Source organism: Xyrauchen texanus, chromosome 35, assembly GCF_025860055.1.
Source record: "Xyrauchen texanus isolate HMW12.3.18 chromosome 35, RBS_HiC_50CHRs, whole genome shotgun sequence".
Lineage (NCBI taxonomy): Eukaryota > Metazoa > Chordata > Actinopteri > Cypriniformes > Catostomidae > Xyrauchen > Xyrauchen texanus.
The window spans coordinates 27,185,697-27,212,585 of record NC_068310.1 but is presented as its reverse complement, the minus strand read 5'-3'; the positions used below and the strand labels follow the sequence as shown (position 1 = coordinate 27,212,585).

Here is a 26,889-nt window from a genome sequence, read left to right as displayed (position 1 = left end):
CCCCAGCCAGGCTCAGGGCTCTCTTGCTGATTGGCCCGTCAACGAAAAAGCCATAGTGCCTTCAGGTTAAAGGCCACATAAAGAATAAATTATGTAATAGAGGTAACTTTAAATTTACAACCATGAAAATGTTTAGCAATACAAAATCCAAAACCAAAACGTTTCAAGGAGATATTTTTGAATGATCCGTTTTCTCCATGTGGAAATAAAAGCTTGGACTGGGAGGGTGACCAGCTTTGAAACGGTGCTAAGAATCATCCAGGGTGCACTATTATCCAGCGATGCTTCTTTCGTTAGCAAATAGCAAAGAATTTATAACAAGTCAGTCCAAATTACAAATACAGTCTGTCGGTCGTATTTGGAACGCTCTCGGGAGGCTATTTCCAGTCATTACAGTGCAGCTCCTATCTACTTGAATGGGGGAACACCGAAATCTAAAAAAAGGTTGGTCAAGAATATGATTAAAGAACATATTTCACATCAGCAATTAAATTTTATAATATTGGTATCATAAATTATGCTTCTTTATTACGCTAAAACACGAATCTCCCCCCGGCATGTTTAGCTAATGTGCCTGCGTGTTAGCGAGTTGTTTGACAGGCGACGTCTGTGTCTAAAAGGTGATTGGCTCTTTAACCTGTAAGGCGGGACTTCCTTTCTACATCCGTTGACCGTAGGCTACAGTTGGGCGTTCCAATTTCTCCCAGTAATTTTACTGGAAGTGGCCCGTCTCTGCTAGATAATCTCTGCTAATAGCTAACTCGATTAGTTAAACAACACAGACAATAGCAACTTCAAACAAGCCACTTACCTTTCGTTTTCTACCGCGTCAGTACAAACACTGCCTGTATTCGTAATTATTATATATTTTTTTACAGCACAGTAAAGTTTTGTGTATGTGCTGCCGACTCCTCAAGTGTTTCTTTAGACGAACGCGTTCCAAAACTAATTATCGACGGTATCAAAATGCAGCGGCATATGTCAGTGATACAAAACCACTGGCACATGCCACTCACAACCGGATATGCCACAAAACCCAACGGCATGTGCCATCGGCACCAAAACATCAGATGCCATACCACAAAATGTTATTACCGCTGGTGTTTTACTTTACATGACGGTGGTGGGAGGACATGAGGCGAATAGACTTTTATTTTGACAACTCCTGGATATAACCATGTTGTAGACTGCTGCACGCCTCTGGTGGCACATGCACGACTCCAGTGTGGGGATTCTTGTTAAAACACTTTAGTCTGTATCCCATTTTGCAATGGAGGCCTTTAACCAAATCTTACTACAATACCCGCCGTTTATAGTCGGTGGCGTCGGAGTGACTGCGGTTGCTGCAGGAGGAGCGCTGATCTACAAACTTGCAACCAGGTATTGTGTCCCCGTCCATAAAATGTCGCTGGGCCTGGCAAAACAGTCATCAGTAGCTTGCTACGACGCCAGAGTGTATTACAATGAGCAGAACGCCTTTCCCGATGTCCTCTTGTTAACACGCTGGATTATTTGGTCGTAACAGTTATTGCATTTGCGAAAGTAAAGACATTTGTGCTCGCGCAGCCCGCGCTGTCAAAAAATGCGCGCGAGTTTTCATAATGCCCAATAACCTTCATGTTTCGATTTAAAAAATATGATAATAATTAAAAAAAAAAAAAAACATAATTACAGCCTAAAATACCAGTTTCTACAGCTTTTGTTATTGCTGTAAATGTATAGTAAAGTAATGTGAAAAATCTCCTTTAAATACAGCTTAAAATCTTTCAGAATCACCCTTTCATTAAAAAAAGATGATAGTGGAGACTAATACCATGTTGCTAATACCAATTCCAAGTAGCTTGGTTATTATATTTAGGAAGCTATACAATTTTGTAAGACCATCTTCCTTGGAAGAAACTGCCCTAAAAACTGTCAGAAATTAGGCTTATAGCCTAAAGCTTGACTAACAGCATGTTATATTGTTGAAGATACCAGCTTTTAAGATTAGCTTTTTTGGTGTTACACACCAGTATTTGGTGTCCTGCTCTAGTATTTTCTGAATTAATCATATTTTGTCTAGACTGCTAATTTACACCTCAATTACACCATTCATTATGGATTAGATGTATAATTAATTTCCTGGAATCTATTTAATTAACATTTCTAGCTTATAGAAAACATGTCATCACTTGTTCTGGTTAACGAATCACCTTTTTTATGAATCCAGTCATGTTGGCATTATTTATATTCTCACATACTGAATTTATCAATGTACTCAAACCCATATCAGCTTGTAAATGGTGACTGTTTCATACTACTGTGAGGTAATCAGATCCCAATTAAGAAGAGACATTGGTTGTTTGAGTCAAGTTCTTTTCATTCAGTAGATTAGATTCGAAGTTAGGGGTCACAAGAGTTTGCATTAAATATTAAATGGAAGGGAATGCAGCCAAAAACTGAACTGCTGTAGTTTTTCAGGTCAAGTTAATGAAATATTTGCACTGAGGTTATTTCCTGCTATGGATGGGTATTTTTTTATCACACTTCTCATAAGACTGAGCTTCACAATTCTTGTTTTTATTCTACAGGAAGAAACCAACTCATGTCATAGTGAATTGTTGGTTCTGCAATCAGGACACAGTGGTCCCCTATGGGAACAGAAACTGTTGGGACTGCCCATACTGTGAACAGTATAATGGATTTCAAGAGGTATTGATTGTATCCAAATTGTTTTGTTATATTTGTCAAATAATTGGAATTATTCATAGAACATGGACAAAACAAATGTACGACAAATTACATAAGAACGGATTTAATTTACTCAGGTTTTCTTTTTCAGCTCATGTTTCATAAGGCCCAATGTTATGTGTGAATATTGCATGAATATATTGAAACCGTGTTTGGACATGCTGTAAGATTAGGTGACCAAGCATGTGAGCAATTGATGCTTTGAATTTGATGTTCTTTTGTTTTTGACTTTAAGAACGGTGACTACAACAAACCCATCCCTGCTCAATACATGGAGCATCTCAACCATGGTGTTTCAGCTGGCGTTCCAGAGTCACCTAAAACTCTGCAGTGGGTTAACTGCCAGATGCTTTTGTGCAGGAAGTGCAACAACAACCAGACACTCAAGATTAAGCAGCTGGCCTCGTTCATCCCCAGGGATGATGTAGGTTTAAAATCAACCCATTAAATTTCATAATTTCTCCAGGGGTTGTGAATTGACTTTTGTTTTATATTACAGTGTACATTACCTTCTGTCATTCTCTTTCTACGATATTGAGACTTACTTAATTGTTAAAATACAAGAGGCAAAAGGTGTCTATGATCTAACATTTTATTTGTGCCTCAAAACTGTTTTTTGGAGCTAAAATGAACATCTAAAGCTCTTATGCTGCTCAACATTATTTTGTGTTTTCTCCAAGTTTACTCAAACTGACCATGACAGTGATGAAAGGCACCAGCCTTCTAACAAGTAACAGACATGCAACCAGTAATATTAAATCTGATATGTTTGTCGCCATGGCAGGAAAACTATGATGAAGAGATCGAGGTGTATAAGCATCACCTCGAACAGACCTACAAGTTGTGCAGACCATGCCAGACTGCAGTGGAGTACTACATCAAATACCAGAACCGACAGCTGCGAGCTCTGCTCTTCAACCACCAACTCAGACGCAGTCGGGATGCTGATAAGGCCTTCGTTAAGGTGATTTTCACTAGCACATTTTCTTCAACTTTAAAGGATTAGTTTAGCCAAAAATACTAATTCTGTCCATTTACTCACCTTCATGTCGTTCCAAACTTCCACTGAACATTACAATAACATCATGGGCACTTTTTTCCCCCATATAATTAAAGTGAAAGGGGTCTGGAGCTGTCAAGTTCAAATGACTCAAAAAGCAATACTGAAACAATTCAGTATGTAAGCTTACCTGTCCAATAAGAACACCAATTCAAGGTCTGTTTTGATCCCCAAAACCAAACAAATTTACTTTACAAGCCGTTCACACATTGGCAAAATAATGGTGAATATTACATGAAAAATGTTACATATTTCACCCAAAAATAATAATTTACTCACCCTCATGTTATCCCAGGTGTGTATGACTTTCTTTCTTCACCAGAACACATTTGAAGAAAAACAGAAAAATATCTCAGCTCAATTGGTCCTTAAAATGCAAGTGGGTTTTAATTAGACTTTTGAAGCTCCAAAAGTCACAATCGGGTCGATTTTGCAAAAGGGATATATTAAAGTGCCAACTATATGATTTATTTTTCTCTGTATGCGGCAATGCCTCAACTCACCAGGGCGTGATCTGAGACGAAGATGTTTCCAATTGAGCAATCCACAATAGATGAAGTGAGGCACTTTTAAATATATATATATATATATAAAAAAAAATCTATTCTAGAATAAATCTAATGGACTGATTAAATTTTTTTTTATAGTCCCTACCAGATGGGTTCAAAACTCTCCAAATATCTTTAAGATCAAGATTTTTTACACATCCACATTACTGTCCAGAAGGTGTGTTCCTCCACAAAACAAGCTCCAACCGATAGCGGAACCAGCGCAAAAAAAAAAAGCCTTATAGCCTGCTATGTCGAGCATACTCGGGAAGAGCTCATCTAGGAATTTCACCATATCTCTGCCTTCTTCATCCTCAGGAATTCCTACAAGTCGAACGTTGTTTTGCAAATTTCGATTCTCAAGGTCTTCCAACTTTTCCCAGACACACTCCAAGTCCGCCTTGGTGGCTAGCTGGTTAGCAGCTAATTCCCTCTCCAATGACTCCAGATAATCGAATCGGATTTCTCAACATCCACCACTCTTGTAACCAAATCATTGAATTTCGCCTCTTTGATATATTGTCTTCATAGAACATTTGTGGATCAGGGTGTATCGAATCTCACCAGTTTATGACACAAAGTATTAAAACTAGCAAAGTGCACAGAGCTCGCCGTTCACGCATCTGAACCTCGCATGGTGCCACGCGACTTCCCATCTTACTCTGTTGTAAACAGCGCTGTTCTCACGTATCTCACGTGCCAACGTGATTACATCACTCGTGCATACCAGTGGTGACTGGAAGCGGTGATTTTAAAGTTAAAAAATACTAATATTGTTCTTTTTCACAACAAAATGATTTTCACATTAGACATGAATTTATTAATAATTTATAGACATTAAACACCTGGAGTCCTGTGGATGAAGTTTATGCTGACTATTTGTACTTTTTGGAGCTTAAAGTCAGTTTACAACAGAATTGCATTTTAAGGACCTACTGAGCCAATAATAAAACATTTTATATTTTTCTTCAAATGTGTTCCGGTGAAGAAAGTCATACACACCTGGTGAGTAGGGTAAATTATGTCACGATTCTATATATATCGTGATGCAACACGATGTCATGATTAGATTCTGATTTCTCTTTTAATTTAAATGAATTTGGGTATATTTCAGTTAAAATGTCCAATTTACTTCCATTCAGTATGAGAGTTTGCACTGTTTTGACTTATTTACACATTTGATTAGCTCTTCGTTTGTTCTCAGCTGGTAAAACTATCACCATGTATACATGTATAAATATAACGAGCGCATTTCGCCCAGCAGCCAGCATTGTTTTAGATGATCTGCAAGTTCTGTAAAAAAAATATACGTCATAAAAGCTGTCCAATCAGGTTGTGACTTTTTCTTTATGGCTTTGGTTTTGTATCGTTAGGGTCTGTGTTGAAAATGCCAATGTGAACGCTAAGCAAACCAGGACTAAAAATATAATTTGCTGTTTTGGTCCGGACCAAGAGAACCGAACTAAAAGTGTGAACACGCACCCTGAAAGTAGTGTTTGTTTTGATCAAATGGCTTCTTTACAGCATTCATGCTATGTATGAATAGAATTAAATGTTTCTTGTGTTGTTTTTGATAAATAACTGACTGTAGAGAGCAGAAAGTATATTAAAAGACAAATTATTAAACAACAAATGGTTTGCTTGGACTCACCACACAGATAGTCCAAGCTTTTACTTTCAGCATGCAGTGAAAATATCTGGGTGCTGAACTTTTTTGCTACTACAAACACTGGGTAGTGAAATCTAAAAAATAAATGTACTTTATTACAAAGTAATTTACATTTGGGTGAACTAACCTTTTAAAGTGTTTCAAATGACCAATGCAATATGTTCCAATCTTCTAAAGTCATAAGATACATTTCTGTGAGGAACCGACCAAAACTTGGAGGTTGAATAAATAATAGTGACAGAATTTCCCTTTTTGGATGAACTCCCTTTAAGACTACATTTAGTTTTAAGCCATTAGATTTGACATGAAAAATAGAGCACATTCCTCTTGTATACCACTCTGATTCAGTGAAACTAGAGGCTTGATTAGGTGTCAAGGGATTGACATGAAATATGCACTGAATTCAGATAAGTTGCCCAGATAAACCAGCAATTTTGCAACAAATTAGTTTGTGTGTGGCGTGTACAAAATATGATTAATGACCAATTTGTTACTAGTGTTTTCATAAATCATAGATGGATGGATGCAAGAGAATGCCAGAGATAAGGAAAGACCTGTTCTTTCTTGCTGCTTTTGTATTCCTGTAGTATTTCCTTGTGTAGCTACTGTTGATTCATATCAAGTTTTTAATCAGGCTTGGCATCCAACTATAAAGTGGTCTTCTGTTCTCATGTCAGTTGATTTTCAATTTCTCATTTGTACAGAACACTTACTCCCTCACCACACCAGCCTGGTTGATCTTGCTCAGAGTCCTTGCCTTTCTCGCCTGTGCCTTCCTGGTAGCCGTGGCTTTGTCTGGATCTGGAGATCCAGATGTGTCCTCCTCTGTCACACAACCCCTAAGTGGAGGAGTCGCCCTGCCCAAACCTTCCCTCAAAAATGACAGCGAAACCAAGGCCAATGAGGGCAGCATGATGTGGAACGATTTTGTGGGTCTTCTACCAGAAGAGGCCATGGAGAACGCCAGGCTAGTCTGGCAGTCTGGAAGTGATAACCAGATGGCTGTGGCCTCTGTTGGTCTCCTGACTTGCATCACAGGTGTCTTAATGGCAGGACCTATCAGGTGAACCACTAGAGCTTTTCCAGTACATTGTCTCTTCATTTAGCACTAAGCAGGTCAGAAACATTGCATGCAGACAGGAATGCCAGGCCAGTGTATTGCAAGTTTACTGTCTTGTTTTACATACTTTATGCAGATTTTTGTGTTAATGTAGCGATAACAAACCGCAGCGCTAAAGCGGGAGATAGTTATCTTTAAATGTCCATGTCATTAAAATGTATGTAAAGGATTGATAACACAGACAGTGATTTGCAGCAACAAAGCATTGAGAAGTCATTCATTTTCAATAAGAATTAGTCATTTTCGCCAGCATGAGTGACCACATTCAATTTGTGAGTGTGGCATTCACACTGATAGCGAGTGAAACTTGTGATATGGCTGATACGAGTTCAATGAAATGTTTTATATTAAATATTGCACAGCCTCAAATGATAATGCAAGTAAAACCGTAATACTACAGTAAACAAAAAATTGAAAACGAGGTTTCAATAATGATGCAGATTCAATATTATTTATTTAACTGGAAAATAGCAAAATGCAGAAATATGCTATATGAAAATTACAATAATATATTGAATTCATAGTTTATTTAGCCGTAAAGTTATAATAGATAGTTACACACTACACAAATTAATATGTATATTACTTGGCTATGAAATCGGTATGTTTTAAAAAAAACTTGAGATGATTATACTTTGTAATAGAGATGCACCGATTGCAATTTTCTTGGCCGATTTCGATTTCTGATTGTTTTGCAAGTGTGACCTGCTGATACCGATTTTTAAGAACTATTATTGACCACATATACAAACAAAATCTACCTTTCTTCAATGCTAAATGTTATTTTCATAATAAAATAAGTTATTAAACATTACAATTTCCCCCAAACTGCACTAAGTTGCAGGATCTTCTCTCACTTTAACAACTCTCAAAATAAAGTGCCTCTAGAAAGAGATAGAAATAACAATTAACTGCAAATGAGTTGCTTTATATAGCAGATGTCATTTTCCACTATTTTTATAAATGGACCTTTTTCTCTTTATTACTCGTCTAACAAAACAATTCCAAAGATCTGAAAAACTGAAGTGTCCAATACGCTCAACTTACGTTAGATGTCCAAATATCAGTTGTAAAACTGAGCACTGCTTCGGGAACGGCTTGTAACCATATATGTCAACACTCCCGTTTTTCCCGGGAGTCTCCCGTTTTGTTATTTCTCCCAAAAAAACTCAGTAATTTGTATGGCCCAAACCACGTTATATGAATAATCACATCAATATATTATTCCAAGGTGGTCCAGTTGCCAGATCTTGAATGACACGCATCCTACTCACACAATCGACACATCATACAAATTACAAATCATTTATGACCACAATCTGGCAACCTACAACCCATTTGCGCTGTTGATATCTGTGCAGGCAGTAGACGCGGGATGTTAAATCAAGCATCACTGGGAGATGGGAGGAGAAGACTCAGCTGGTGCGCCGGTGAAAAAAACTAAATATACATGTACATTTAACAACAGCTGGATGGAAGAATTTAATTTCATATCCCGAAGCCATATCGACAATGCCCACACCGGACCGGCTTGGAATCGGTAAGACGTGAGGCTGACCGGCCGGTTACCGGCCCTGGCCGAGCATGTGGAAAATCGGCTAATTCCGGTCCCTGGCCGGTCGCTCGGTGCATCTCTACATTGTAAACAGACTTACTATGTGCTAAGAGGACAATAAGTGATTTGTTTGTGCATTTCTGCGACTGGAACAAAAAAAGGCTTCCTACACACTCAAAGGAAACATTGAAACTACAGCAATCTTATAGTAGCTATAAACGTTTATATAAGATCTAACTTCCTAAGCAAGATAATCTTCAAATTGTTGCGTCACAATACTAGTTGACCTGAAAGAGAAAATGGACCACACTAGATTGTTAATGCTAATGCACTGTAGTGCCCCCTGTGATAACACTTAAAATGCTAAGTTTTCTCTGGTTTCGTAATGACTTTACCTGAATGCAACGACACGTGAAATTGAGCTTGCACGTAGGTGTATGTTTCTAGTCTTAGAATGTGAATGTTACCTCAAATTTTAAGCTAAATGCATTTTCACCTTTTTTGTTTTTTTAAGGTTGAGGAGGATTGATGCAGTGGCCTCTGTGCTATGGCTCCTGGTGATGTGCTTCTACCTGGCTGAGTTTTACCTGCAGACCGACATCCCAGACTGGTTGGAAACGGTCAAGTTTGGCATCATGTCAGTGTGTTGTCTGGTGGGATTCGCTTCCGCTGTGGCAACACGCAAATCCACGAGTCTGAGAAGAGCCAGAGGTCGCAGGTCAGAATCTGAACAGTGACACTATTTTATGGGATACTTAAGAGAGGACACTTTTGGGACAAATAGAATTTAAGGGTTTGATTTTTCTTGGATTTCCCAGCTTTCCTAACAAACAAATGCACTCCAATATAAACCTCCATGGCCTTTAAGATATCCACTATAGTTGATATTGGCCTTTAAATCACCATGCTGTTTTGTGTGCTTGAATCTTGCCCCGATGGTCTTGCTCAAAGCGAAGTAGAAGAAAAGGAAAGTTTATTGTGTGTTCTGTTTTAATTCTTGACATTGCCATAGTGCCCCTGATTTGTCATGGATTAATCTCATTTTTCAATACAGTACACTGTTTTTGTAGTGTTACATTTTTGATACCAATGCTGTAATACACTAGCACGTCAGTTTATTTTACCTTTGGTTTGGTACAGTACATGTTGATATCGCAGTTTATGATTAAGAGGATTATGATAGCTACTGCAGTTGCATTGCAATAGAAAGCACATTGTTCATTTAAATGGGAATGTTGCTTGGGGAAATGGGAATTCTTTTATTTTTTCCCCCACCTACACTGGATACTCATGATCAATGATATTGTTACATTGGGGCATGAAATTGACACAAAATTTACAAAGCATTTAATCGTTGTGCTTTTTTAAATTAAATCCCATTGCTGTGCCAACCACTCCCATTATATCAAACTTTAACACTAAAATACTATACACAATACTAGCAATATTTAACTGGTATCATACAAATATTTTTAGCTCGAGTGCCCAAAGATCTCGGTGGCTGTATGTGATGCATTGATTACACTACAAAGACCAGTTATCATACACAGTAAAAAATTCCCAGTCTGTAAATAAGATCTTTGGATCACTTCTTAGTTAAGCAACAGCACAACACATTTGAGAGAGAGTTTTTCAAATATGTGTGCCTTGTGCCCCTCTCTTTGTTTAGATTTGGAATAATTATAAGCCCGCCTGAATTTTAGATTCTTAAGTTTGTAACGACTTGTGATGATTTCATAATCATTAATGCTGAATTTATGCAATAATATTATTTATTCAATGACCCAGAATAATTAGCTCACCAAGTACTCTGCATAGTATATACTGTGCTTATACAATAGATATACTAAACTGTAAAATGTTATCTATTAATTACATTGCATTATGTGCCATTCAGTTTTATTACTACTTACCACACTAAATCCCTGTGAATCCCGTCTCTTCTGAGTATCTCTAAATAATAATGTGAGGAACATTTTCAAAAACTTTTCATCAAACAAAGCTTTACATGGATTCAATTGTAATACTATGAAGGACAAACACCTGCTTGTAATTGTCTCCCATATGTTGTATTTTTTGTGTGTTCTAGAAAAACGTGTTTGATTGCATGTGGAAGTATGATTGTAGATTTGTATGTTTTTCTATTTTTGCATTACTGTAATCCCAACTATATGCATGTAGCATATGCTGTGAAGTTACTTACTGATGTGACATAGACATTTACTGTCTGCAACTTTTCAATTTACTGTAGCTTAAATCGTCTAAGTCTGTATAACTTGATCACATTTCCTCAAGATATGCATCACCTTTACAAATTTTATGGTACTTTAGAAAGATCACCCATAAGGCATGTTTACCTCAGACAAACTATAGGCTCTCAACTCGAGGTCGACCAATATATTGGATTTACTGATTAATCGACGCCGATAGTTACTTTTGGAAATCTTATTTTTTTCCTGTTTATTTTTATTGGACTTTTGGCAGCACAATAAACTGTATCTGGGATTGTATTTATCTTAGACTTGTGTTGCCTCTATGTCTGTGCCTGCCACTGTAAGAAAAGACTAGTAGTATTTTTAACATTTCAAGAAAATTTATTTGTAAATCTATCGGCCGATTAATCGGTTAATGGTATCTGCAAAATCCAATAACGGTTGACCTCTACTCCCAACTTTAAGACTTTGGCTTATAGTTAAGCTTTAGATTAATTATAATTTTGTATTACCAAAAATTGAAGTTTACTTAAGTCAATCTTTTTTAAAAGCTCTTTTAATGTACTATGTAACATTTTACAAAAACATTTATTAACAGTTAACTGGCTAATCATTAGTGTGAACATTTCCTGTTGTAAAAATGGCACATTTTCCTTGCTCAGTGCTAGTCCTAGCCTTTTGGGGGCCCTAAGCAAAAATTTGTGTGGGGGCCCCTGTCAGTTTGTTTGTAACACTACCTTTAATGTCTTTCACAGTGTGGGGGCCTCCTGGGGGATCAGGTGCCCTAAGCAACTTGCTTAAATTGTCTATAGGGAGGATAAGCATGGCCCTTGCTTTTATAGTATTTGACTGAAGACATCTTTAACCTTGAGTATTAATTAGATTTATATATCCTCACGTTCATAGTTTTGCTTGCCAAATGCGTTTAAGTTCAGATTTTTGGTGAATAGTAGTTTGTATCTAGACCAGAGGTCGACTGATAGTGGGTTTTGCTGATACTGATATCTAAGGTGGAAAAACTGGCTGATAGGCGATTAATCGGTCAATAGTTTTTATGAAAATGTTTCCATTAACGGTGGCAAAAAACAAATTTGCCATCTAAAATAAATGAAAATACTAATTTAAAATATTACAGGTCAAATGTGTTGGTTAGTAACATGAACTCAAGTCTTGTTTTGGTAATTTTAGAATAGCATTGTCTATATTATAGATCCTTGTGCCCTCATATGAACACTGTTATATAGCAATGTGCCCTCTCATGAATAACAAATGTATATTTCAGACATATATATTTTACAATGCTCTTACGTTTTTATACATAACTACATCATAAAATTAGCTTGGACAGGCGTTTTATCAGAACGGAGAAAAGTTTTTTTCCTATAAAGTTTCCCAAACAACCATAAAAGGTTCACTCAATATAATTTCTTAGTGCTTGGTCTTCTGAAGCAACAGAATGGCCGAGCAAAAGCAAAAACTCTTAATGGATTGATTTACTGCTGCTGATAATTAACATATAAATTCACTTTGAAACAAAACCTCTTTAATTGGATGCCACTCAACCCTGGAAAAAAACAAAACAAAGGATCTGCACGAATTCATGTGACTTTTTTTATTTTTCTATTTGTTATTCAAAATGGTGTATTAAGAGAAAAGGTAAGCAGTTTCCAAACAGCTAATGTTATAAACAAATTAATTATCAAACCTTTGGTTGTCTTAAAAGACGGATTTATTGTACCATGACTAGAAAAATAACGTGTATACATAGTCCATAACTTTTTTCTATCGATGCTTTTGACGCATCTGTCTCTATAAATTGCCTAGTAACATTGCACAACAATCTCCATGCGGAGTCAGTGATTGTTTTTATTTAACCTCTAGAGGGTGCAGTTATGCTGTTGAACCAAGTAATTAGACTGTAAAACCCTCCAGTGCCGGCCACGGAAAAATTATTAAAAAAATTGGCCGAAAGTTAAACGCAACGATCGGCCCCAATTAATGGGTAAATCTATTATATCGGTCGACCTCTAATCTAGACTTGATATTGATAAAAGTTTCTCAATCATGTAGACTGTTAATCAGCCTAAGGTTGACTTGATCCTTTCATTGACTACCTATACCAACTCATTAGCCTCGAAAAATTGCTGCCTTTAGTTCACATTTTACATTGTCTCTTCCTTTTTGTTTTAAGTTGGCAATTATCTGGAGATCCGCAGATTTCATATGACAGCAAATGTGAGCAGATAAGTTGAGTTGAATACAACACTAAGGATTTAATGTGGTCAGACCTCTCAAAGTCAAAGATCTGTACACATTGTATCATTAGGTCAAAGATCAATTGGAAAGAAAGCAAAGTTGCCCGTTTTGAAATTGGTATCTCTTTTCCAAATTCCAGTTCAAATAATTAACAGTCTGGTTTGGATCAGCATAGGTCTTACAAATGGTAAGCAATTGTAATTCCCTAAATGTATAAACTCAAATTTATATAATGTATAACATCTCAAATGTATATGTGAATGTTCTACAGTTTTCATACTAAATTTGTAGTGATCAGAAGCCACATTGTGTTTTGAGTATTCTGGTTGTTTATTGCTTTTCCTTCGTTGCAGGACCAGAACTTGTTCAATTTTAATTGTAGAATAGCATTATAAAATTGACATCTTAAATACTTCATTCTCATCAACCATTTGCCCTTTTATTATTATTAAAATGCTAAAATATTGGCATCGCCATGCTCTCTCTGGTACATCTGACAAAAGATCGAGACTTTTGAATGACACCTAAGTTATAATGTGAAAGTCAAAAAACTGCATTGTTGAATTGTGTGAAATTGTTTCCGTCCAGAAGTATAAGCTTGGATTTGTGTTAATAATGTTTTGGAGAGTTGTGTTTTGAGTAAAGAAGCATGTTGGAGCAACTTGAGTTGTGTTGCATTTTTTTATGCTTGTATTATTTAACTCTGTTACGAAAAGAGAAATAAAATGCTGATAAAATGGCAACTGTGTGTTTGGTTTTTCATTTAAAACTATCTCTGGTGATTTAGATGATGCATTGACGTCTTTACTGAGCAAATGGATGTGGATTGAGATATTGGTGATGTTGGATTTCACAAGTCTGCAAATTTGCTATATTAAATTGTGTTTACTTGTTATGTTGATATACTGTGGAGTAGGGCTGTAATTGTGATTTATGATGATTCATTGTCCGTTTTAAGGCTATGACAATTAATTGTCTCTTAGGGTTTTCAAGATTAATTGTCATACATTTTCATATTTGGTAAAGTGCATGTGTGCTTCATACACCTTAAAAAGTCACTTTTACATATTTAACTTCAAATACATAAATCAAATTCTTCCACTTTTCTTTTTTTTTAATGCCATTTGATTTAAACCTTTCTTTCTCCTTTCTTATGAAGCAAAACCTTTGAGATGTTGTTTCATAATTGTATCACTCCACAGAAATAGATTGCATCTCCTCCTCTCTCACTGTGTGTCATTAACACTGCGTGTATGAACCTGCTATGACCAGGAACATTTGCGTGTATGAACCTGCTATGACCAGGAACATTTGCAAGTGAAACCGGAGTGCTTTGCATTCAGTTTATATTTGTTTGTTTAGATTTTCACTGGAGTTTGGCCAAGCCTTTGCTGATAAAGTGTGCACCAGAGTGCTTGAAGCACTCAGGAGATGACAGGAGCTGCTTTGTATGATATCCACGGTGCAGCTCAGTGATGCCCAGAGTTCAACTGAATGACACACAAATGCACCGTTAATGGCATTTAAATATTAGCTTAAAATTCCCTAATGTATCCATTTAAATGCGATTGGAATTTGAAGTGCACAATTATCACGTTTATCTAAAATAACCACAATTAGACGATTATTTAATAATCGCACCAGGCCTGCTGTGGAGTGCGATATTTACATTGCTGTCTGCAATGGATCCTTTACACAGACCTGTTCTGATGAGTTTCCGCCACCTTTAACAACTTAAATGAAGCTAACTTTTTTTATATTTCCAATTTTTTTACTATTTAGTGTATATTCATAACATTGTATTATATTACCTTGGAATACGTTTAAAAAATCAGTTATCACAGCTACGATGAGGCGTCTTAACACACCTGCTGAGGGAGTGACAAAGTTTAACCTTTTTCTCTCTTACTGCTGTTATCCTGCAATCTAAAGTTTTAACTTCTTTTGCAAAGCTGTGAAAGTGTAATAATTTTTTTTTCTTTTGATGTTGGAGCAAACATCAAGAATTTAATTTACTGTGGTCTCCCATTCAAGTTAACCCTGCTATGCATCTACTTCTGCTCTCCAACCCAGATATGTGGAATTCGTTAGCCATCATCACTGAAGTCTGCTAGATTGTTATCTATTTGTTCCAAACGAAGAACTATGATTAACATTATACTGTGCATCCGGAACGTATTCACAGCGCTTCACTTTTTCCACATTTTGTTATGTTACAGCCTTATTCCTAAATTGATTAAATTCATTATTTTCCTAAAAATTCTACAAACAGTACCCCATAATGACAACGTGAAAGAAGTTTGTTTGAAATCTTTGCAAATGTATTAAAAATAAACAAAAAAAAAATCACATGTACATAAGTAATACTTTGTTGAAGCATCTTTGGAACCAATTACAGCCTTAAATCTTTGTGTATGATGCTACAAGCTTGGCACACCTATTTTTGGGCAGTTTCTCCCATTCTTCTTTGCAGGACCACTCAAAGTACACAGATCTCTCCAGAGGTACACAGATCTCTCCAGAGATGTTCAATCGGGTTAAAATCTGGGCTCTGGCTGGGCCACTCAAGGACATTCACAGAGTTATCCCATAGCCACTCCTTTGTTATCTTGGCTGTGTGCTTGGGGTCATTGTCCTGTTGGAAGTTGAACCTTCTCCCCAGTCTGAGGTCCAGAGTGCTCTGGAGCAGATTTTCATAAAGGATGTCTCTGTACATTGCTGCATTCATCTTTCCCTCAATCCTGACTAGTCTCCCAATTCCTGCCACTGAAAAACATCCCCACAGCATGATGTTGCCACCACCATGCTTCTCTGTAGGGATGGTATGGGCCAGGTGATGAGCAGTGCCTGGTTTCCTCCAGACATGGCGCTTGCTATTCAGGCCAAAGAGTTCAATCATTGTTTCATCAGGCCAGAGAATTTAGTTTCTCATGATCTGAGAGTCCTTCAGGTTCCTTTTGGCAAACTCCAGGCGGGCCTTTTACTGAGGAGTGGCTTCCGTCTAGCCTCTCTACCGTACAGGCCTTAATGGTGGAGTGCTGCAGAGATGGTTGTTCTTTTGGAAGGTTCTCCTCTCTCCACAGAGAAACGCTGGAGCTCTGTCAGAGTGACCATCGGGTTCTTGGTCACCTCCCTGTCTAAGGCCCTTCTCCCTCGATCGCTCAGTTTGGCCAGGTAGCCAGCTCAAGGAAGAGTCCCGGTGGTTCCAAACTTCCATTTACGGATGATGGAGGCCACTGTGCTCATTGGGACCTTCAATGCTGCAGAAATGTTTCTGTATCCTTCCCCAGATCTGTGCCTCGATACAATCCTGTCTCGGAGGTCTACAGACAATTCCTTGGACTTCATGGCTTGGTTTGTGCTCTGACATGCACTGTTAACTGTGAGACCTTATATAGACAGGTGTGTGCCTTTCCAAATCATGTCCAATCAACTGAATTTACCACAGGTGGGCTTCAAGTTGTAGAAACATCTCCAGGATGATCAGTGGAAACAGGATGCACCTGAGCTCAATTTTGAGTGTCATGGCAAAGGCTGTGAATACTTATGTACATGTCATTTTCTTTTTTTTTATTATTATTATTCATTTATTTTTTATAAATTTGCAAAGATTTCAAACAAACTTTTCAAGTTGTCATTATGGGGTATTGTTTGTAGAATTTTGAGGAAAATAATTCATTTAATCCATTTTGGAATACGGCTGTAACATAACAAAATGTGGAAAAAGTGAAGTGCTGTGAATACTTTCCAGATGCACTGTATTTAGCAGACTTGTCAATCAGTAACCCCATCGTTGTTTCACATTTCCTGTGATCGGATTTAAATATAATAAAACATGTTCATGCTTGTTGGCAGCTGGAAACAATACTTTAAAAAATACTTGAATAATTGAACTGTTCCAGTTCACTTTCTAATTTTAAATTTAAATTTTTCTGATTTTTATGCCTAAAGCTACTTTATGCAAGTACGCATATGCAAACATGCATCCTATAAAGTATTACAAGCACTGTTTTCTAGAAGAATATCTCAGCTCTGTAGGTCCATAAAATGCAAGTGAACGGTGGCCAGGCCTTTAAAGCTCCAAAAAGCACATAAAGGCAGCGTAAAAGTAATCCGTACGACTCCAGTGGTTTAATCCATGTCCTCTTTAGCGATCCAATCGATTTTAGAAAAGTACAGATGAAAATAAAACTCCTTTTTCACTATAAATCTTGACATCAGCAGTCTCCTTGGTGATCATAATTTCAAGCAACATTACACTGCTTAGAGCTATTTAGTGTTTTCCGCATGCGTCAAGCACTAGAAAATGTAATTAAGCTTGAAATTATGATCGTGGCCAGAGACTGCAATGGCAGGATGTACAGTGAAAAAGTTGTTACATTTTGGTTTGTTCTCACCCAAAACTTCTGAATCAATTCAGAAGACATGGATTAAACCACTGGAGTCAACGTTTTGTCACCATTCACTTACATTGTATGAACCTGCAGAGCTGAGATATTCTTCTAAAAATCTTTGTGTTTTACAGAAGAAAGTCATACAAATCTGGGATGTCATGAGAGGGAGTATATGATTAGAGAATTAAAAATATTTGGAGGAATTTTTCATTTCAGCCAAAAATTAAAATTCTGTCTTCAATTACTCTTCATCATGCTGTGCCAATCCATAAGACTTTCTTTCTTCAATGGAACACAAAAGCTGTTTTGAATGTCTCTGTTCACTTTAACTATGAAAGAAGAAGAAAAAAAAAAGCATGCAATTGGCTGGGAATAAGTAAAACTTTGACAATATGGAATTTTCTACAGAATTCTGTGGTGGCAGATATGGAGGCAGGTCTAGCGATCAGTAATCACTCCATTCTCAGTGTAGTTTTCTGCTTTCAGTGCAAGAGAATATAATGCTTCACCAAAATAGTAACTGAAAAGTGATTTGCTCTGCTCAGTAAAACTCAGCGGTGGATGGACTCTGCTCTTGGTGTGTTGCAGGTATCTGTCTGGCAGTTCTCCTGGGCTGTATTACAGCAATCACTCTCCTCTGTCTGCACCTGTGTCTGGATCCTCAACCTTTATCCCCACACCTCCCCCAAACCTGTCACATTTGCTCATCCGCCAACAAAGCCACAGAACACGCAAGGCCTCGCCCTCCTCGCTCCCTGGCCGACTCAACAGGGCCCTCTCTCTGGGAACTATCCCCTCCCTTGCGCGAGCAGGTGAGTGCATGTTACCTGCGAGTACTTGACATGCTATGATATTCTTTGTGTAGCTGAGGGAACTGGTGTGATGAGATAAAACCTAAGTGAAAGAAACACTTGCAAAATGTCATCCTTTTTTCCAATGTTGGAACAAACTTTTTTTCTTTTACAATTTGTTTAATTATGTTTGTTTTGATTGCCTGATATTATGTGTAGCACAACTTGTTATTAATTTAAGTACTCATGATCTCATATTTTTGTGAAAAATATACTTGCACAATGTTTTGCACAGGTAATTTATTTGGTGTTTAATTTGATATTGATTGAACAGACAATAGTTTTGACTGATAAATTGCATGTTTAACTCATAAGTATGTTACGTGATGGATTAAAACAGTTAAAAACTGTCAAATGACACTAGTATAAGTGAGCTGTCCAAATTTCCAATTAAAACGGCCTATCTAAGAAATGGAGGTTATAGAATGAGAAAATCCTCATTTGTGAGGTCGGTCCATTAGAGGCCCCAGGTGCTGTTTTGTGGAACCATTGCAGAGGTGCATGATGGGAAAGATATGAGTCACTGATTGAATGAACAGAACATGGAACTCTGCTCACTCTTCACTTAACTCCAGACGGTGCTGCACCTAATAGGGGAATTTTGCCAACTGCCAAAGAAAACTGCAAAGTGTTATTGAGAAATAGGCTGTCAGGTGTCTCCAGATGCCTGCACGGTACAGGGATTTTCCCACCGCTGATGGATTTTGAGTTACAGGAAGTTACTTCTACACTTTAATTTATCCACTGATGTTCTGTTTCATCTTATGCCATGTATTTTAACAACATATGCACTTTCACTCATTTACGCTTTTGATTGCCGTTTAATGCATTTTATTATTAGTCAAATACTTAAAGGGATATTTCACCCAAAAATGAATATTCTGACATCATTTGCTCACCCTCCTGTTGTTCAAACTTGTGAGGTTCTGTCTTTTGAGAAACACAAAAGTAGATGTTATTTTGATTGTTAGTCTGTCACCATTTCTGTATATGGAAAAATGCAGATGCAATAAAAGGGAATGGTCACTGAGGCAAACATTCTGTGTAACTTCTCCTTTGGAACAACATGAGGGTGAGTAAATTATGAGAGTTAAAAAAAATTTGGTGAACCATACCAAGCTCAGTGGTTTTCATTTGCGGTGAAATTGGCTAGCATAATATACTTATCAAAAGGTCTTGCAGGGACAACATATATGTGTCTTTGGCAACGTTTATTTTTTTATTTAATTTTTTTAACTTTGAACATTCGGATGAGACTTTGTAAGACATACAGGCGTTTTAAATCCAGGGATCAGGATAGTGTCGAGACTGCTGGTTAAATGACTGTTGTGAGACGGTAGAAGTATCATGGTTTATTTCATGTGTGTATCTTCAGACGAGACCAGATGAGATGGGAAACTTCAGCCACCTTTAATCAGATGCAAAGGCTCGGCAGGTGTGATCAAAAGGCTGAAGCCTAGTCTTTGCCACTGCCTTTTTAGTTCTTTATATAATTACATACATCAGATAATCTCATAGTGTTCTATTTTCTAACATGTAGACCTGATAACTTACTTTAGATATGGGAACATTTAAAATTTAGTCTTATTAAATTCTTAATTTGACTTTACCATTCAAAAGTCTGGACACACTTGAGTGCATTTGTTTTCTAATTTTAGGCTTATGCATAAATACTCAATTTGTTTTGTAGACAAATATAAATTGTTACTTCATGTGAATTTCTTTACAAAAGTAGTTTTTTTTTTTTTTTTTTTTTTTTAATTATTTGAACTGGACAGTAAAGAAAAAGCAGCCAACATGTCCCAAACATACAGTACATGGCCCAGTGTATATTAAATGTAGCTTGGAATGTCTGTTATCCATTTTGTGGGACAACTGCTTTCACATTTCGAGCAAGTATCCATGGAAGCAAAAAAACAAAAACTTTTAAACTAAATTCTAGTGTTGGGTTCGAGTCCACCTTAGTCGAGTCAGAGTCAAGTCTGAGTCTTTAAACAATCGAGTCCGAGTTCAAAAGGGACTCTGTCCATAATTGACCGAGTCAAGTCTGAGTCCGAATTAATCTGTTCATGAATCTGAATTAAAATTGTAACCGAACACTCAACGTCAATATTTTAAGCTTATTTTAAACTTCTCAACTAAGAAAATCAGTTTGTAAGTATAAATGTAACAAAAACACCTCTCTTACATTTTGGATGTGATTAGTTGAACAGACTTCAAATTGTATGCAGAATGAAAGCATATACTTCAGGTGTATGAAGACAAAACTGAGATGTCTTTCTGAATTTTTTTTCTCTATCTACCGACTGATTTGGGAAAATACAGTACATACAAATGAGTAAACACACTTCTCACAATTTGACTGCAAATGCTACATCCAAAAACACTGGAAAAGCTCACTGGTAATATTAGGGCCATGTCATCATGGACATGATTTTCTTGTTAATTTGTGGGATACTTCACAACGATGGGCAGTTCTGTGTGCTGGCTCATGTACTTAAATCCTTTAATATGTCCATGTGCATCTCGCAGCAGCTGGCACAGAAGATTAAAAAAAAATTATATTTGCTTGAGTGGCAGCTGCGTCTGAAATCTTTAAATACCAACCAAAGAAAATGTAACCACAAAAACATGGAGAGGAATAATTTTTGAGTCATAAATTTAACAGAATTGTCCTTCAAAAGTGTCAGAGGTAGGCTAAAAAAAAGATGTGCAGAAGTTACCTGGTGGTTTACTATAAAAAAATAAAATAAACATTTAAAATAAACCTATAATAAATTTCTAATAAACCTAATAAATTCAACTCGTAACATGAGCTTTAGCTTAATACACAATCTCGATCATTAAATAATACATTTAATTTATAGTCTATAATTAAATTATAAAACAAAACATTTCACTGCCCAAAATATCCTAATATTTTATTTTGCATGGTTGAATGTTATGAATGGACAAATGCTGTAAAAGAATGTATTTTAAGCAGCTTGTCAATGCTTCAAAAATAGTCAATAATAAATAGGTGCCGTTCACCCTGACTATTTAAAATGTTACACAGTTAATTCAACAATCTATTATGGGACCAGTTCATGCTGACAACACTCTGTGGACCACAAGAGACTACAGAAGCCTACATGTGTTGATACATAACACCTAAAAAGACTTAATATCCAATATTATTACTATTTTTATTTCGATATTTGCTGTTTTTATTAAACTGTGAGAGACATGATGTGGGTGGCTTGTCTCAATGAAGTTCTTGATTTTTTTTTTTTTTTCATTTAACCACAATGAAACCGCAATGCGAGCACCGTCTTGGCTGCAAATATGACACGCAATTTTACCAGTTGTCAGGTCCTGTGTCGTGTGAAACTGCCTTGTTTAGTTTTTACTACATGGGATACATACCCATTTTTGTTTTCATCATGCCAGCCACCTTGGTAGTTGATGTTATACAGTAGTCTCTGTAGTAACATTCAAGCGTATTGGTTGACTGATGAGTGTGCATGTGCGAGTGTTTGCTTAAACAGTGAAACATCTCTGGCTATGTCTATGACTTCAGGGGCTAATACAACTGCATGCAGACAGAAAGGTGTTCATTTCTGTTTTGTTATTTATTTATTTATTTATTTATTTATTCATTGCATCACAAATGTCATGGACTCCCATGACATTTGTGGAGTCCCAAAGGCTAGAGTCCGAGTCAAGTCTGAGTAAAAATGAGTCCATGACAAGTCAAAGTCCATTACAATTTGAGTCCAAACTAGAGTACCCTAACTCTACTAATTGCAGACTCCAGACACTGTCTTATGCCGCTTATGATGTTGCCAGTGACCCATTAAAAGTAAATAAAATATGTTCTTTACAAATGAGCCATTCATTGATTGACATCTTTAAGAGCGTGAATCTCAAAACATCCCAAAAATATATATTTTTGAGCACTTCTGGATCATCCAATGGTGAGAGTTTGGGCCAGGACTTCATGTTAACTGAACAGTAGATGACAGAATGGGTAGTAGGAGTGTTTCGGGAAACCTGTTTGGTCCAGAGTTTTCCATTCGGTTTAATCTATGCCATGTTCCAGAAAAGGTGAAAAGTGATGTGTGACCCTTTCCAAATGATCCATAAAAGATTTTTTTTTTTAAATATATGTGTGTCTATATATGTGTGTGTGTGTATATATATATATATATATATATATATATATGTGTATATATATATATATATATATATATGTATGTATGTGTGTGTGTGTGTGTGTATATATATATATATATGTATATGTGTATGTGTGAGTGCGTTAAAACTTTTTTTTTTTTCCCCCAAATGTAGTTTAGTGGAGTGTTGGTAGTAGTGGAAGCAGTTGTAGAATATTTCTATCTCATATAATGTATATTGTTTTTCTGATTTGTTCTTTTACTTGTAGATTCAGGCTTCCTGTTCAGTGGAAGTAGACCTTCACAATGCAAAGACTCGCCACCTTCAGGTAACTCAAAAGGATTAATTGAAGACATATTGTACCCATCTTCATGACCTGACAAATCAAATTTGGAATACTTGTCAGGGCATTTCCGTTTTTACAGCATAAATCAATTCAACATTTGATCAAATTACTCTTATTTTTCTTTCAAATAGATTATTTCTCTTTAAAATCTGGAAGTCGACCCTCCTCTCCTGGGCCATCTCCGACCCCTTCTGTGGCAGGTTCAGTTACCTCCACCTCCAGCTCTGCCAGGCAGCGTCGGCCGCTCATCAGCCCAGCAAGACTCAACATCAGTGGGCAAAAGCTGCAGCTCTTTTCCTCTCCTTTGGAGCCTTTCAGGTTGCCCTCACCATCTCCCTTTCTGTCTGAACAAAGCCATGTGCACAGTAGAGGATTTTTACCTGATGTTCTAAACTTCCATTCACACAATCAAGGTATATTTTAGAAGAAGCTTCTTTTCAAGTTTCCTTACTGAAGAAAAAGAGTCAAATTACCTAAACATATTTCAAAAATTGTATATCCTATTTCTATCATTATGTTGAATGTTATGTGAATGTTTAGTTAAATTATTTAGATGTATTGTCATAAATAAAATGGGGGTTGGCTGTGGCTCAGGTGGTAGAGTGGGTTGGCTGAACCCCAAGTTGCTCCCAATGGCAGGCTAGTGCCTTGCATGGCAGCTCTGCAATCCTTTGTGTGTGTGTGGGTGAATGGGTGAATGAGTCACAGTGTAAAGTGCTTTGAAAACCGCTTGGGTTAAAAAAAAGGTGCTATATAAGTGCAAATCAAATTATTTATCTTATATTAATAACTAAGATTATTAGGGTATATCCTCTTCAATTCATATACAATTGAGTCTGCGGGCTTACCTTTGTATGTTCTGTTTTGCTCATAATTCTAACTATGATTTGATATAATTTTGCACCCAGGTTCTCTAATTGATGAAGGCAGTGTATTTGAGCATATGGAGAAGAGAAAGGGCAGCTCGTCTGTGTCCTCAAACTGCCATGTAGACACAACCACTGGAGATGGATCTGACGGCAAGTCTGGATGGAGGGGTAAGAAGCTAATGTGTCAGAATCGCAGCAATTAGCCTAGCCGAAACATTCTGTATGCAAGTATGCGAACAAAGACTCTTCTAGCTATCAAGCTCGATTTTATACATTGACTTGTATTGCATTCTCAACGCTTCCACAAATGGCACTATATTACATTACATACTGTCCTCTGCTTCAGTGAATTTTCTCAAGTCAACTTCTGTCATGGCAGAGTAACTGTTTGAAGAGAATATTGTTGAGGAATTAAGGTCGTCAGTATATTTATAGCAACTTACCTGAATAATAAAAAAATCCAGTTTAATGGCACATCATTTGGAAGTTTACTCTATCGCCTCCTTGAATACTGAGGTTTTTTCCACCAGTTACTCAAGAAAGCATGTTATGTTCAGCCAGACCGCTCGTTGGCAATGCATTGGCCTAGCACTCACATCTGCACACACTTGTGAGTAAAGTATGTCTCTGCCTTAATCTTATATGCGTATTAATTCTAAGTTGGCATGTTTTTTTGTTATATCCAGGTTTTCTGGGCCTGTCACTTTGGCCTGGTCTGCTGTTCGCCAGCCTGTCTATCAACCTAACCTTCATCTGCTTCTATTTATATTACAATTGAAAATGTGGGTCAGACCTCAAGGGTCAGACGTCAAAGTCATCTGTGAAGTATGCTGGTATTTGTCCCCTGTGTACCCAGTAAATCTGGGATCTTGGAAAGGAAATACTTGGAAAACATTGCTCCTTAGTGACAATGTCAACTATTTTTTGCTGCTGTTCATCAGTTTCGGAGATGCAAAGGTTTGTTTACTGGTTTTGTGCCTGGTCATGTAATAAGAAGGCCTTGTTCTCTTAACTTAAGCTCCGTTAAATACACATACAGCTGAAATCCTCTATGTTACAAAATATGATGTTAGTAAGACATGATTTTTGTGTATGTTCAATCATCATTTGTTTGTACTTATAAACACTGGATGTGTATGAGGATGAATGAGCGTGCTGTTTAATTTATCAGAACAATGTCTGTTGGGCACATGATGTATCTTTATTAATCAGTCATCTGGCCGTTCTTTGCCAGATACTGGTGTACACGTTTTTGTATATTCTGATTCCTCAAAGGATTATGCCAGTTTCTCAAAATGATGTGAGATACGGTATTTACACAAATACTAATTGTGTTATTCTTCTCTTGTCAACAATCATGACACTGAAACAGCATTGATTAAGCAAATATCTAGAGCGTGTTCCTGTTTTATTGTTGAGTCAAGCTTTCTGTTTTTATGATTTACTGAGATTTCAGAATGTCAATGGAAAAAGGATAACACTGATGTTACGTTCATAAAAATGATGCCGTTTCAATTACCAGATTGAAATAAATCATTGTAATCGTTATGATGTTTTGCCATCTTCTATGTGGCATGTACCATTTCAGTGAAACATTACATGTGCAATTGATCACTTAAATTCAAAAGCTGAGTGGATTTATGCTGCAACCTCTTATTTAAATGTTTTCCTTTTTTGCCACTTCCCAGTTATTAAACAAACTAATCTGAAAACTTGCTTTGAGTACATTTTAGTGTATCTAAAGTGTTTCAAGGTAAAGGATTGTGTCATTCACGTCAATTAAATGCCCTGAAAACTGTGCATGAAATAATGTGCTATATTTTCAGTGAGGTTAATATTTCCATTAACATCGTTGACGATTCCTCTGTAACTCTTTCGATTGTCACTTGAAGAAAAGTAAACACATGACTTGTAATCAGAAGTTCTGAATGTACATTTGTTGAAAATTGTAGTTACTTGCTTGGTAAAAAGGTAGTTATGAATGGCTTTACAGATCTTGCCATTGTGGGGGAAATTGTGTGTTTAAGTTATTATATTGCTATGTACTATGTACATATACTTGCATATTGCCTTTTTTAAGTGATCTGTTAATTGCCTGACAGATTCTTAATAAGCCGCAATTATAATAAACACTGATAATTTTTTAAATGTATATTGCACAATGGGAACTGGAAGTGGATTATGAAAAGTACTCCCAGAGTTCCAGAAGTTTATCTTTCTCAATCACTGGTTCAGTGTAGACAGTCTGACTCCTGACAGACATTGATAACAATCTATTCTCTCAGCAAACATTGTACATTTTAAACAGCTCCGAGAGAGAGAAGTTATTTGAAAGATATTAAAATACTGAATTTGATGCACAAAAAAAAAAAAAAAGAATTATAAACCATCAGTGTTTTGTCCTCTTGTTTTAATGATGTTGTTTGACTATGAAACTATGTGCAGAAAATAATTCAGTTATATTTCCTTAAATTCACCACACTACACTATCTTAATATTGTTTTGTAACCTTAATAAAGATATCTGAAAAGTTAAGGTACAATTTTTGCACGGTAGTTACCAAAGTATTTTTCTATGCACTTGCTACGCACAAGTCATAACACCAACGATTAATGTACTAGCCAAGTAGGAAATCCCCCCACCAAAAAAAAAGAAAAAAGGGCAGGTTAATACAAGCTTCTTGCATAAAGAATGTTTTACAGACATAAATTCTGAGAGTATATTCAATTATTAGATATGCCGTAATAGTGAATTAGCTCAATTCTCAGATAAAACTACAATGCTGCACTAATGGTGCAAAGGAGCAGATTTTACAGCAATCGTGTGATTAAAAAGTCATTTAAAAAAAAAAAGTGAAAGAATACACTGTAGTAACATTGATAAGATTTCAGTGACATTTTATGTGTTGATTTATTTCAGTTTATGCAAAACTGGACACAACAGTCATGCTTTACACATTAAAATAGAAATTAATACCTTTGATAACTTGCATTGCATCAATTGATAAATAACGTTCTGTTAAACCATTTTATTTATGGCTCAGTTTATTCTTAATATTTAGTTTTTGAAACAATTATGTTTTCAGCACACATTGAATTTATTATTTCACTTCATTATTCCAAT

At 36.5% G+C, this 26,889-nt stretch overlaps 1 protein-coding gene across 1 annotated transcript; it reads left to right on the top strand.

Moving 5' to 3' along the window:
• Positions 1-1,188: 1,188 nt before the first annotated feature.
• Positions 1,189-26,870, top strand: tmem201 (transmembrane protein 201). Its single transcript, XM_052106055.1, has 11 exons — positions 1,189-1,380; positions 2,571-2,691; positions 2,966-3,154; positions 3,515-3,694; positions 6,712-7,070; positions 9,197-9,400; positions 18,134-18,357; positions 22,820-22,879; positions 23,029-23,310; positions 23,806-23,934; positions 24,453-26,870. Exons 1-11 carry the CDS (start codon positions 1,271-1,273, stop codon positions 24,542-24,544), a joined length of 1,950 nt encoding a protein of 649 aa, XP_051962015.1. The 5' UTR covers positions 1,189-1,270; the 3' UTR covers positions 24,545-26,870.
• Positions 26,871-26,889: the final 19 nt, after the last annotated feature.

Excerpts from the sequence above, each read along its gene's own strand:
- tmem201 (XM_052106055.1), top strand. The coding sequence starts at position 1,271 with ATGGAGGCCTTTAACCAAATCTTACTACAATACCCGCCGTTTATAGTC. Across the intron at positions 2,692-2,965 it reads AGTATAATGGATTTCAAGAG|AACGGTGACTACAACAAACC; the intron begins GTATTGATTGTA and ends TTTGACTTTAAG. Across the intron at positions 3,155-3,514 it reads CGTTCATCCCCAGGGATGAT|GAAAACTATGATGAAGAGAT; the intron begins GTAGGTTTAAAA and ends TCGCCATGGCAG.